Below are 13,581 nucleotides of genomic sequence, written 5' to 3'. Positions count from 1 at the left end.
AGAGTTGGAAAATTTTCCAAATTATTGTAATGTCTGAAAGCAAAGGTCATAAATTTCAATGCTCTAAATGGTAGATGGTGGATGTTGTGGCAGGCTGAAAAATAAGGACCTTTGAGACCTGGTGGTTTTCAGCATGAATCTTAGGGCAAACTTTGTGCTAGTGCAGTGGTAGGATGAGGATAACTTTTGAACTACTTAGATGGAAAGAGGTCAGTGCTCTAGAATTGATGCTGTATTATTTGCCCTTCCTGGCCAACAGTTTTCGATATTGAAGAATAAGGTGTCTTGGACATTGCAGCAGAAAATGGGACATGACAAACATCATCTTCATGGAGGTCACAGCACCTGTAATATTGTCCGAAAGACAGATGATGCATCTTTTTACCTAAATGCAGCATTTTTAGAAATACTTAAAAATGAGATCATAAAAGAAAGAAAAAAAGGACCTCTCAGAAGCCAAACGGAAAAATACTGCACTGGAAGAATAAAAATAGGCCTGAACACTGCCATCCTAGCTAAGAATTATGAATGCTGTTTTTTTAGTTGGAGATACTATGTTCTTTTCCTCCTCTCACCCATTTCACATACATCCTTAGGGTCCCAAATACGTTTTGAACTGCTTGTCTGCCTGCACAGGCTTTCAACATACCATGAAGACGTTTCACTTCTGTCAGCTACAGTGAGAACCCTTCCTGGAAACATTTGCACTGCTGGAAAGGCAAAAGCTAGTTGGAAAAGCCGTCGGCACCTGTAGCAGTAGTACTGATGTCACAGGTGGACATACTGAAACAACATCAAAACAGGCTCACTTCTGTTATTTAAGCTTTTGGGGAACGAAAAAGGTGGAATGCTGGGACCGAAACAATTAATACAGTGTTTGCTTAGAAGTATTAACTAGCATGATTTTAAAATCTTAGCTGGGAATGAGCGCATCGCTTTTACTCCCTGGCAATTCACTCAAGTGGCTGTATAGAAAGCGTGATGACAAATGCAGGTGTGACTCTCATTGAAGTTGCATGTGGCTACTTTAGGACTGAGTTTGAGCTTATTGCTATTTACATTGGGTGATTTTGGTTTATTGTTCTTCCCGAGGCTACAAGCACAATCTTGACAGGATTTTTGAGAGGATCTCATTGTAAGACATTTTTGTGTTATATCCTTCTTTGTTAAGTGTGCTGAAGTTGTGTTATATGTATCCTCAAAAGGAAGCATTTGTTTACATTTGAATTTTCTAGCACGAGTTCAGGCCCTCAGGTGTCTTATCTCTCCGGCAACAACTGAGACAGTGGTGCTTTGTTTTTGCAAGCCTGAGGAGTCTCAGATTTTGGTAGGTCGGCAGTGATATTTACTGTTAGGTTTTTGTTGTTTTTTTTCTAGCATTATGGAAGTTTAAATTTTGCAGTGGTGCTTTCATGGATACTCGGTGTCAGCCCCATGCTTCCCTGGGTGCATTGCGCACAAGAAATTGGAAATCCAGTGAAACATGTAGCTTAAAATTATACATTTACTCTTAATGGCTGGGGACCTAAATCTTTTTGTGATTGGTTTCCTTACATTGCATCTTAACTTCTAACCATAAAAAATAATTTATTAGGATTACAGTTTCTAAAATCAAGCTAAGAAGTGCTCAGAGAACTCCAGCAAAGTGCGAGGTAGAGCAGACACCACATGTTTGTAATACCATGCAGTATCTTCATCCTCATTCTGCTTGGATTCAGCCAGTACCTGTGGTTTCTTTGTGCATTGAATCTGTGGTCTTACTTGTTTGGGTAACCCTTCCTGCACCCCTGGGGAAGACCTGTTTTTAAGGCTTACCTGCAGGGATGCAGCTACAGGTAGTAGGCACTGCTGCAAGGAAACCCTTTTTACTATTTATGTGGATAGTGCTTAGTGTGATGGAAATAAAAAAAAAAAAATCTTCCAGAACCTATGGTTGATACATTGCTGGCAATAAAAGTGACAAGATAAAAAGAGACAGTAATATATTTAAATATTTTGTCAGGTTAAGCTTAGTGTTCTGGCTCGGTACCTTCCAGCCTGTAATTCATGTAGTCTGGGCAGGGGAGGAGTCTGTGTTACATGTCATGAGCCGGCTTGGGATAACTAAAAATACTGTTAATGTTACAGCTTGGTTGATTTACTGACTAGCTACCACTGAGAGGGGAACTTTCTTCATTCTCCCTTCCTTTCCTACAATGAGCCTTCTCACAAAGTTAAATCGAAAAATAAGCCACACTTTAAAAAAATTGGGGGTTTTGCTGGTCTGTCTCCCTGAGCAGTCAGACAGACAGTGCTATTGCCAGCACAAGGAGGGGACTGGGAATGTGTACATAGGGGTGAAGGAAGAGTGAAGCCTCCCTTTGATAGCAGCTGGTGGTTACATTGCCTCAACCTTAATACTGGTTAAAAACCCAGCCAAAAGGACAAAAAGAAGTGAAATCTACTGGTGTGTTTTATGAACATACATACATATTAGAGTTTTGTCATTCTGGTTATGGAAAGTATTTTTCTAAACTGGAACAAAAATAATGGTGTCAATCTTTCCTCTTTCAAACAGGAAGCAACAACTTTAGATGGCTCATGTCTGACAACATGCACCACCAGTGGCTGCTGCTAGCTGCATGCTTTTGGGTGATATTCATGTTCATGGTTGCTAGCAAGTTTATTACATTGACTTTTAAAGACCCAGATGGTAAGTTCGACTTTAATGTTTGATGTGAAACAGAAAATTGAATAGTGCTTCACACAAATACTGTGCACAACTTCTGTACAAAGTAGCTCTTTGCGTGTTACCACTTATTCAGTAAGATTGAGAACAGAACAACTAAATTTCTAGAAGTGACAGTGCCGATATTCAGTTTCTGCTTTTCTTGGTAGAAGTCTGCAAAACTAACGTGAATGTCTTTGTTCTTAACGACCGAAAAAAAAAAAAAAAAGGGGATCATGTTTGGCGGTACTGTCTTCTGAGGCCTGCTGCTTTTTCAAATACATTCAGTTTCAGTATCTTGATCTACTAGGAGCAGAAGTCACGTGCAAAACAACGGAGCACAACTACCTGTTTAAAGAGAAAGGAGAGTCACAAGGAATTGAAGAGTTCATTTCACATGATACTAGTTTCTCTTTCCTTGTGACTGCTTGTCCTGCGGCTGCAGTATTATGTAAAACTTGTGGAAAGTTTTATTTCATTTTTCAATGCACTTAGCCTAGCCACCTCTGCCCTGCTTCTTGCATTCAGTTTTATCCTCTGCTGTTTGACTGACAAACAGCTTATAGGCTTTTGCTTACCTTAAGTAGCCCAGATGGTAGTAAGCTGATGAGGAATTTAAGCCGTTTGATGACACCACACAGCATGTTACAGTTTTGTGTCCACTGAGGAGCTACTGTTACAAAGCCATCCTACAGAGAGTTTAGGTTGAAGGCGATGACATGACTTACAGTCCTAAGAGATCTGTACTTCTGCATCTTCCGAAGATACGCAAAAAGAGAGTAACTTTTGAAGCACTGACATCACTAGTGCCATTTGTTTCAACAACTTGATAGTGGATAAATATATTTGGTGTACCTTTTTAAATAGCAAACCTCTATGTGAGGTTTATTCAGCAAGTCTTACAGATGAGAACTGTAGGCTAACTTAATTTTCCTTGGTCCCAGCTGTTTTTGAGCCCTAGTACATCTGCAAATAAGCTGATCTTTTGTTAGGTAGTTAAATCCAATATTCCATTCTATGCCAACTCATGTTTCCCAGCTCAGGTATTCTTTGAGTGGTTCTTTCCACCAACATTTGTCATGAGGATTAAAATGTAGTTTTAAAAAAATTACTAGAGTATACCCTTTGCATTTACTTGCTATTGTCTTGGCTTTCCAATTTTTCTCTCGTTTCCCCCCCCCCATACTGAATCTTCTGTCCCCTTTGAATAGTTCTCTGAGCAGAAGATTGTATAATTTCTTAAGCTCCAGTCCTGCAAAGGCATGGCTGTGGTTAAGTGTATATAGGTGTCGGAGATACCAGTGTTTGTACTGGGACTAATGAAGGGAAGTAATGTGAATATAGCAACAGAATTTTGGAGAAAATCCCAATGGGATGGCCAGTCCTGGAGGAACTCTTCTAAACTTAATAAAATATGGCTTGTCAGAATTTTTTTTTTGTTTTGATGTGTCTGCTTAGCAGCTAGAACTAAACCAGCAGATGCTCAGTGAAACAGTGTTCTTTTGTTTAAGCCTTTTACTGATGTCTTGGGTGCATAAGCAATAGGAGCGTCTTAATGAGATAGGTCAAGTTTCTGTCCATCATCTCTAGTAGCATCTTCAGGCATGCGTTTACCCAGTGATAATGAAAGATAGTTTAACTGCTCTTGCACTGAGTCAGATTACTTTGATTTTACAGAAGGATACTGTGAAGTAAGTCTGTGCACAGCAATATTTACTGTAGCTGATTGCTTGGATGCTTACATTGTTTTTAGTTTTACCTTGCTTTTCCATGCTTGGCCTTTGTTAAAATCCAGAGTAGGCAGAGTAGAGTACTCCCCTAAGAAAAAGATATGGCAGTAGATGCATTTTCTCACCCATAAAACAGTAAGCACTGTGGATGCAGGTGGAGAAAGATTGTTCGAAGAAGAAACTATATGAAAGGAAAAGTGGTCCATTGTGGATGGAAATAAATTTTTGGGGAGAAATCATGTTCTTTTGCTTTGTGGTTAAGGAAAGCAGCTTCAAATTATTTTTGATCTTTCTGCACCATGAAAAGTAAAGCCTTGTGTTTTCCTGTAGCATACCAATTGCAAAAGATGCAAAGGGTTTTTCTCTTACATATTTTAATTTGGTGTCAAACTATTATCTGCTCTGAAATCATTAAAAACGAACAGGAGTATCAGCTGAATTTGTTCTTCTGTCGTGGGAGTCTCTAAGGAAGGCCATCAGTCCAGTAATAAGGGAAGAGGGGATCTTGTATTTATTGGTGGTCAGAGGTATTTACTTAGAGCACCACAGAAATAAAAGGTGGTCCTTAATGACACTTTTCTTCTGATAATGTCTGAGAGTTTACAACAGAAAAAACCTACTTACTAATATGAGGGCAGGGAGAAACCTGGTAGATTAATTTTTTTATTTGGACATACTTTGGGAAGTTTGTGGAAAAATAAAAATCTCCTATTGTCCATATACTTATACTCAGTAAGTCTACCAATTGTGATATTTGGATTTATGATTTCTATGTCTCTTTGCATAGTTTATTTTAAAAAGACCAAAATAAAAGATAATAGATATGTTTCTTCGATAAAACTCAGCTGAAATTGCATCCAAAATTCCCACAGACTACATCCTTTAAAATATTCATAGTTTGTCTCATGTCTTGTCTAGTACCTTCCCATTTGGAAACAAATCCTAGTGTTTTGTAAGCTTAATACAGAAAGTGACATTCAGCAGAAATAATTGCCTTCCCCCCACCTTCTGTAATGCTCTTATCTTTCTTCCCTCTTTAGGCTACGGTGCCAAGCAAGAGCCATTGATACTGACAGCTGTGACAAAAGTGGAGGAGGTACATGTGCCAGAGGAAAAACATTGGCCTAAAGAATTCCAGGTGCATACTGTTGAGATAAGGGTTACATGTATTAAAGAGTGGGAGAAGATAAGAGATCAAGTAAGGGCTTCCTGTTGTTAAGAGGAATTGCTGGACAGGAATTATTTCTTCAGGCTGTTCTATTTAGATAGATCCAACAGAATTCCATTTTAGCTTCACAAAGCTAGTTTGTTATGGTAATCTGCTGTCTTGTTTCATCTGAATGATGGAACTTAATGTATTTCCATTTCTAGGAGAAAATTGTTACAGTACTCCTTTATCAAGTCAGGACGGTCATTTTTCCTAGCCTTTTTAATATAATAGCTCAATTTTGGATTATTTATATTCTGCCTTGCCATAGCCATTAGGTTCATGGCTCTCCAGGGCAAGCCTGTGTCTTGTCTATTCTCTTAGTTCTCTGCCCAATCTCTCAGATTTTTTTATCAGTCCCCATTTCTTTTTTATGTTTCCTGCTTTTTGTGCTTCACATCTCAACATTTTTCCAAAGTAGCACATGAACACAATAGTATTCAATACCAGTTGATCCTTTAGATGCATAGTTTTTTGCTTTCTGCAATAAACCAGAACAAATGTGGTTCTTGATAATTCACAAGGAAACTGAAAATCCTTTATGCAAGTGTCAATTTGAGACTAGTTGCACAGTAGTCTAAGGCAAATTTTTTTCCATTGGTTACATAAGTCATCTTATGTTTAAAATATTTTTGTGATGCAGCATGGAAGGTGGGTTTCTGTATAAACATGGCACTTATTGGTTTCATATGTAAAAAAAATGTAATTTAAGTTATCCTCAAAATACTTGCGAGAAACACTTTGTTCAGTGGAAGGCTGGCAGATCTGTGTAGTGAGTTTTATACCTTCCTTTACTTGTATAGAAGAGGCTAGTATGGTTTCTGGATCTAAAACTGTTCCCTCTTGACTTCCTGTCATGAAATGCAGAACAATAATATTAATCCTGGTTGCATGCAAAAGAAATAGTTTTGACAGATAAACAATCTTGTCAGGCTCTTCAGGTTACATTCTGACCAGAAGCTATTGGAGGAGAGTAATAAACAGAAAAAGCAGAAAGATTTTTTTTTTCTTGTGGAGGACTGGGACAAAAAGTAAAATCAGCCCTTTTTCATTTGTAGCTTGGACACTGTGCCTAAAATCATAGAATCACAGAATGGTTTGTGTTGGAAGGGACATTTGAAGATTGCCAACTGTGCAAATCAATTAGTAGAAGGGGAAAGATTTGTCAGTAGAAATTTAAAACTTCCCATTGCCTGTTAATGAGACAAGCCCCTTTTTCCTCACTCCCCATTAATCGTGAGACAGAGGTGGTCATGGTTATTCTCAGAAAAATGAAACATATCAAACAGTTCACCCATTTTGGGAGAGAGGAATCCTGCCTACTTATCTCATTTGCTGCAGTAAGCTCTGTTGCTCATTGTGTGAATTTTTGTCCACTTAGTTTTGTTGCAGCTTGGATAAATGGAAACACTGAATGCCTATAGGTGCTAGAAAACAACACAGAACTTTTATCCTAATTTTTTTTTTCCCAGCCAGATGGGTCAGCATCCCTAAGCCCTATCTTTTCAGAGATTAAAGCGTAATTTCTGTGTAAATTCCTGTCCCAACCCCTCAGAAGCTTTCTTACTTGCTGTTGAAGCTTTGTGGGAGTTTCAGTATTTGGTCAAGGCATGTTGTATCCACACAGATGAGACACCACTGCTCTGCAGTGGACTTAAATTGTTGTATAGAAAAGCTCTTGCTACTGTGTGCTATTACATAATGACTTAAGAGTCGAACCAACATGTACAGCAGCAGTGCAGGAAGGAAACTGCGTGCTACTCCTTTAATTAGTACATAGCAATGTTTTAATCGTGAATCTGGGTGTCATGAGGATGCACAGTGTGGGGATTTTTATACTTCAGAATTTGAACTGAAAACTAAATTCTTGCACTTTTTTTTTTTTTCTTTCCCCTCTCCATTTCATAAAGCCAACTGGAAAAGCTTTTTCTGGAAATCTGATCCGCCAACCCCTGGTTCATATGGAAAGACTTGAGCTTCTCAGGAATGTCTGCAGAGACACTGCATTGAGAAATCTCTCTCACACTGCAGTTTCCAAATTCGTCTTGGACCGAATATTTGTGTGTGACAAGCACAAGATCCTGTTTTGTCAGACGCCAAAAGTGGGCAACACTCAGTGGAAAAAAGTCTTGATCGTTTTAAATGGTATCTACTCTGCTGTGGGTGTGTGGGTTTCTTTGAGGAGGAGGAAAGAACAGAATTGGACCAACTGGGACAACACAAAAATGAATTCTTTCTGCTTTTCTGTACACTGATACTTAATTTCAATCTCTCATTCTTCACAGTTGCTTCTAGTCCTTTCAAAACATCTCTTTTAAAGAAAATACACCTGTTCTTTCAGTGAAAAAAGGTATTGTTATGACTTGGCTCAAAAGTGATTTGAGTCATGAAAGAATACCCACATGCATGTGGTAGGTAGATTTCTTACCTTTGAAGGGGTGGCACTGATTTAAGGCATTTGAAACAAGTAAATTACAAGGCATCACAATTTCCTAAAAACAATAATATAAAAATTCTGACTTGGGGCCACTGACTTTTAACTAGGGGTTTTTAGCCATGAAGAAAGCTAGTTAAAACTTGGCTGCTGCTGTTGATCTGTACTGCTGAAATCTTGTGTTATGTGCTATCAGTGGCCATCATAGGAGCTATGATGTTTCTGAGGTGCTTACGGCAATAGTTTGGTCAACAGAGGAATGTTATAAGAGGCTATAAAAGAAGGAGTAAAGGGCCTAGTGTGTTTGAGTAATAGTCTACAAGGTGAACACTGCCTGTCTACATGTAGTCTGCCATCCTCTTCTGGTAGCCTGGTATGCCAGTAAAAATAATTAATTTCCTTGGGGCTTTCTGTTGTACCACTGCCTGCACACATAAGCTTAACTCAGTCATATTTAACGTAACACGCTGTTGTTTGACATGAGACCCTCTTGCCTGGCTGTGCACCAGGGCTGTGAATTTGCTACAAATAGTCAGGTTAGCTGAGGTTGTTCTGTGGCTTTGCAGGTGACATAGCTCACCAAGACGTGGGCAAAACCTGAACATTGTAAACCCAGCTTTCTTGTTAGAAGCATCCTGCGAACAGCCAGCTCTGCACTTGTGTTTTTATGTTTTCTCTACCTTGTGTGAACTAGTTTGCACGCCCAGAAGGAAACAGTCACAAATTGTCAAAGGAACTGTGTCCCTCAGCAAAGCTTCTGTAGCAAGGAGTATGTCTTTAAAAACTTGAATATTAATTTCAACTTTGATAGATGGATGGGAGCTGAAAATCCAGGAGAGAGATGCCCATACCTATGCGCATGCATATGTCTTAAATACCTATGAAAGCTACGCTCCAAGAAAGTACTAAATAGGAAACTCTGTAAGTGCATTAGAAGTACCTGCTCTTAACAGAATTTGACAGAGATAGCATGCAAAGAATAGCTGAGGACAGACAGGGATGTATTGGCTGTGTCGAGTGGAGGATAAGTCAAGTCATGTCTTACCAGCAGAGAACCTTTCACCTTGAGCTTCCTAGTTCTGGTATGTTGGACAATGATAGAGAATTGTTGCAGTATAAACACTGGTCTCTTCTGCCTTGAGCTGCCAGTGTACTAGTATCTGCTGATGAAGACTACCACTGCAGTTGACCTAACTTTCTCCTCTTTGGGTAGTTTCAGCAGGCAGGACTGATACTTGAGGGGGAATACTTTATGTCCAAATACCGAAGTGGTGTTTGGAAGCTCAGGATGGAGAATCACAGCTATGGCACTGTGTGGGAGCTAACTCTGCTACTGCTTGTACTGAATCTCTGCTCTGTCTGAAGGCAAGGTTTCTGTTTCTGGGACTGTCTAATCTGACATCTGTTGTCCACATGTAATTCACCCAGAGTACCAAAACATATAATTGGAAAACTTTAATTAATTAAATACAACCACCACCACCCCAAAACAAAAAATTAGAAAACTGAGAAGCTGAGTGCTGTGGATTATTCATTGCAGTTCTGGAACAGGGAAGGCAGTAGAGGCTTTCACATAAACAGTGGCACTCTGTTCTTGTTGCAGGTTGGTACTCTGAAATGATGCTGTTGTGTGAAGGCTTACTCCAAAAGTCCAAGGGGCTCACATGAGATACTTCTTCAGGTCATAAAAACTTCCAGGATCAGGATCTTAAAATAAATGTGTCAGAATTTAGTGACATTTTTCTTGTCAGCTTACGTGCTTGCAAAAATTAGTATCTGGAGGCTTTCTGTTGTTAATTTTAGTGCTTTTTAATCTGTGTGGTATTGTATGATTGGTATTTTTGTTTCAGCACAGTCATTAAAAGAACCTCATGGATCCTGACAGGAAAGTGCTTTTGTGTTGAAGCAGTTCCAAAAGCAGCCCACAGCATTTATTTTTTGTTGGTGGTAGAAACTCAGCCAAAAAGCTGGTTTCTTCTTTGGAATTAATCCTCAGTCTTCCTCCATTTGTATGTGTGGCTACATGGAAAGAGAATGGGGACACTGAGGTGGGGAGTTACAGGCTTGGACATAATTGCTGATGAAATTTGTGTAATGTGCTTTTCTGAGCATTTTGAGGCCATTTAGTCTTGGACTTTGATGTCACGTACCCTAAAGAATTTTAACAGTTTTCAGCTTTGCAGTCAGAATCTCTCACCATTTAACAGTTTTAAACAGTTTTAAACATAGCAACCTTAAATGCTAAAAATACAGAAAAGAGAAAGATAAAACAAGAAGCTGTCAGCCAAAGGCACACATGCTTGCTTGTGCTCACTTTTTTCCCCCCTTGAAAGATTCACTTGCTCTCTCTTTTTGATTTGTCTAGGAGCATTTTCTTCCATAGAAGAGATCCCAGAAAATATTGTACATGATCATGAGAAAAATGGCCTTCCACGTTTGTCCTCCTTCAGTGACTCTGAAATTAAAAAACGGTAAGAGATGGCTTCCCAGGAGTCTGGGAGGGGTTTGGAGTCAGTGGTGTTATGGACAATCAAGAATACAGTTGAAGTCTACATCTGGAATTGAGGACAACGGGGTTTCTGCTCCAGCACTTGTATCACGGCACTACCCTGCTATCCTCACAGATGTTGCTGTGACTACCTCCCTACTGGCTTTGAAGGAGAACAGCAGTGTAATTGGTGCTATAGCTGGGTGAGACAACCAACTCCCTCTGGATATAAGGTTTCCATAGTTCAATGCATACCTGGTTGTTACATAGTTGACCTTCAGAAGGGAAAGTTTAGTTGGAAGGTCCACCCTGATCCCTTGTATAGCAAATCTTAGTGCCTACATGTAAGATTGTCATTGCAGGCAGATTTATTTATTGGGATTGAACTGGGTAAGTTTAAAACATTAGTGCTGCTTAGCCTGAGAGTCTTGTCCGTTCAGCTGAACCACTTTATCTTCCTGTTTTTGGTGCTTCTGGTTCTTCTTAGAGCAGAAAAAACACTTCTCTGCAGGAGAGCTTTCTAAATTACTTTGGCTAGATTTTTGACTGTGGCTGCTTTCATCTCTGCTAGAGCCTGTGCCATATATAATCCCTGTAAGGGGTGGCAGCATCAGGAGAACAGGACATAAGATGACAGCGGACACCTGGAAGCTTATGCTTGCCTGGTTTTTGTGTGTATTAAACCATTCTGAAGAGTCAGCCCCTTATACATGTGGTGTCAGCTATCAGTAGGTTTGTTGCGTTGAGCGGTACAAATACATTTATCACAGCTGTGCCTGTCACTTGATTGTGTTGATAGTGTGCAAGAGAAAATACTGTCACCACGTTCTTGAGAACGTGGATCTGTCCTCCCTCACTGTGAACAATCCTGCATAGAAAGTAACTGTTCACCTGGAGCATGAGCCTTGGAGGATATTTGAGGTTGAATGCCGTTACGATTTGAGTTGTTGCAGACAGCCCACCACAGAACTTTTGCTGGAGATGCATAACATGGGTTTGGTTGGGAATTCTGAAATAAATTATTAGAGAGTTTAGGTGTAGAGAGAGGGTTGGTGTAGATCTGTTGATCTAGTTTGCTGACCTCTAGCCTTGCCTGGTTAGGAGAACCTGAAGAGTGATCTGTGTGCCTGCTGAGGCTGGAAAGTCCTACTTCAGTGAGGACTGGGCTCTAAATCTCCTTTCTCAGCTAGTTACTGACATAAACTTTGTTTTCAATTTACTTCTCCTACAGATAATTTCTGACTACAGAATATTACAGCTCAGTGGTATCGCAACAAAACATGAACTTACATTGAAAACTGTGGTCTCATGAAAGTAATGTTCTCAGCCATTATTCAAAGCATGACAAAACATCAAATAAAATACCAGAATTTTTTTTCTACTTAAGCAGTGATTTTTGTAACTACCTGCCAGTGAAAAATGCAGCCCTCTGTATACATTTAGCTGCACCAAGCCACTTTTTCCATATCTTTGTATATTTTGCTTCTTGAGCTGGATCACATGGCATTAAAAATATCTTTGATTTGGGGCTTTCAGCATCTTTTCAGCATCTTTCGTCTTCTGTTCATATGGATTTAGATAAACTAAGCTCCTCCAGTTTGAATAAAATGTGAAAACTAGGATGAACTATTTCCACTTTGTACTGTATACAATAACTGTTAGTAAAAAGACAGAAATTGTATTTCTAGTCCTATTGATTATAATATTGATAGACTATGCAAGTGGTGTAAGATCCATATTGCTGTGTCTGTGGTCAGAGTTTACGTACACTTTGTAAGTCTTTGCTAAACACACTTTAAACACTTTGCTAAACACTTCCCTTAATTATTTGATTTCTTATTTTTTTCCTTCCTCTGTTTAGACTGAATTTATACTTCAAGTTTTTTATTGTTAGAGATCCATTTGAAAGACTTATTTCTGCATTTAAAGACAAATTTGTGCACAATCCTCGGTTTGAACCTTGGTACCGGCATGAAATTGCTCCTGGCATCATTCGTAAATATAGAAAGAATCGCACAGAGACCAAAGGGCTGCAGTTTGAGGATTTTGTGCGCTATCTGGGTGACCCTAACCACCGATGGCTGGATGTTCAGTTTGGCGACCACATCATTCATTGGGTAACGTATGTGGAACTTTGCGCCCCCTGTGAAATCACGTATAGTGTGATCGGACACCATGAAACCTTGGAGGACGATGCTCCGTATATCTTGAAAGCAGCCGGCATAGACCATCTGGTATCATATCCCACAATTCCACCAGGCATAACAGTGTACAACAAAACAAAAGTAGAGCGGTATTTTTCGGGAATTAGCAAGAGAGACATAAGACGCCTCTATGCACGGTTTGAAGGCGATTTTAAACTCTTTGGTTATCGGGAGCCAGATTTCTTGCTTAACTGACACCTAGGATAAGCTCTGAAAAAGTGTCTCATGGATTAATCTAAACCTGCCTGAATACCAGCTGCAATACTGACAGAGTTGAGAATGACCATTTGTTTTCTAGCTTTTTGATGTTGCTCCATTTTTGAGTGAAATATTTGTCATATGAACAAGTAGGGGCTTATAGTTGTTGTTTACTGACCATATTTTCAATATGTGGCATTGCAAACTGTTAGGAATGAAGTCTCTGTTACCTGAAATACAGAATTCCACTTCTCCCCTCTCCCTCCAGGAAAAAAGAGGGAATCTTCCCCCCCCTCTCCCGTACAGAATGCCATTTTTAAAATGTTGTGAAGTATTTATAAAGATGGCAATTTTTCTGTAGGTTAACTCTGACGTGTGGGTGAACTTGATGATTCATGCTCATGAGAAAGGCATGTAGTCTCCCATGAGCTTTGAAAGTGAGAGGCTAGTACAGGACTAAAAATTGATTAAATGCTTGACAAGTAAAATCATCTAGGTTCTGTCATGTGGCTGCTATAATAACAGTAATGCTGATCTAATTACATTTTTGTTTGTCACAAAACGAACCTAATTAGACAGAACTTTTAAAGGTGTTAAAAAAGGGACTCGTTCC

The 13,581-nt window shown here is 39.3% G+C and overlaps 1 protein-coding gene across 1 annotated transcript; it reads left to right on the top strand.

Moving 5' to 3' along the window:
• Positions 1 to 2,317: 2,317 nt before the first annotated feature.
• CHST10 (carbohydrate sulfotransferase 10) lies at positions 2,318 to 12,965 on the top strand (the record flags this gene model as incomplete). Its single annotated transcript, XM_081997728.1, has 5 exons — positions 2,318 to 2,692; positions 5,478 to 5,575; positions 7,555 to 7,789; positions 10,444 to 10,549; positions 12,428 to 12,965. Exons 1-5 carry the CDS (start codon positions 2,581 to 2,583, stop codon positions 12,963 to 12,965), a joined length of 1,089 nt encoding a protein of 362 aa, XP_081853854.1. The 5' UTR covers positions 2,318 to 2,580.
• Between the last annotated feature and the right edge of the window lie 616 nt (positions 12,966 to 13,581).

The sequence above is a fragment of the Phaethon aethereus genome (genome assembly GCF_964289735.1).
Source record: "Phaethon aethereus genome assembly, chromosome: 1".
NCBI lineage: Eukaryota > Metazoa > Chordata > Aves > Phaethontiformes > Phaethontidae > Phaethon > Phaethon aethereus.
This window is presented reverse-complemented; position numbering and strand designations above follow the sequence as displayed.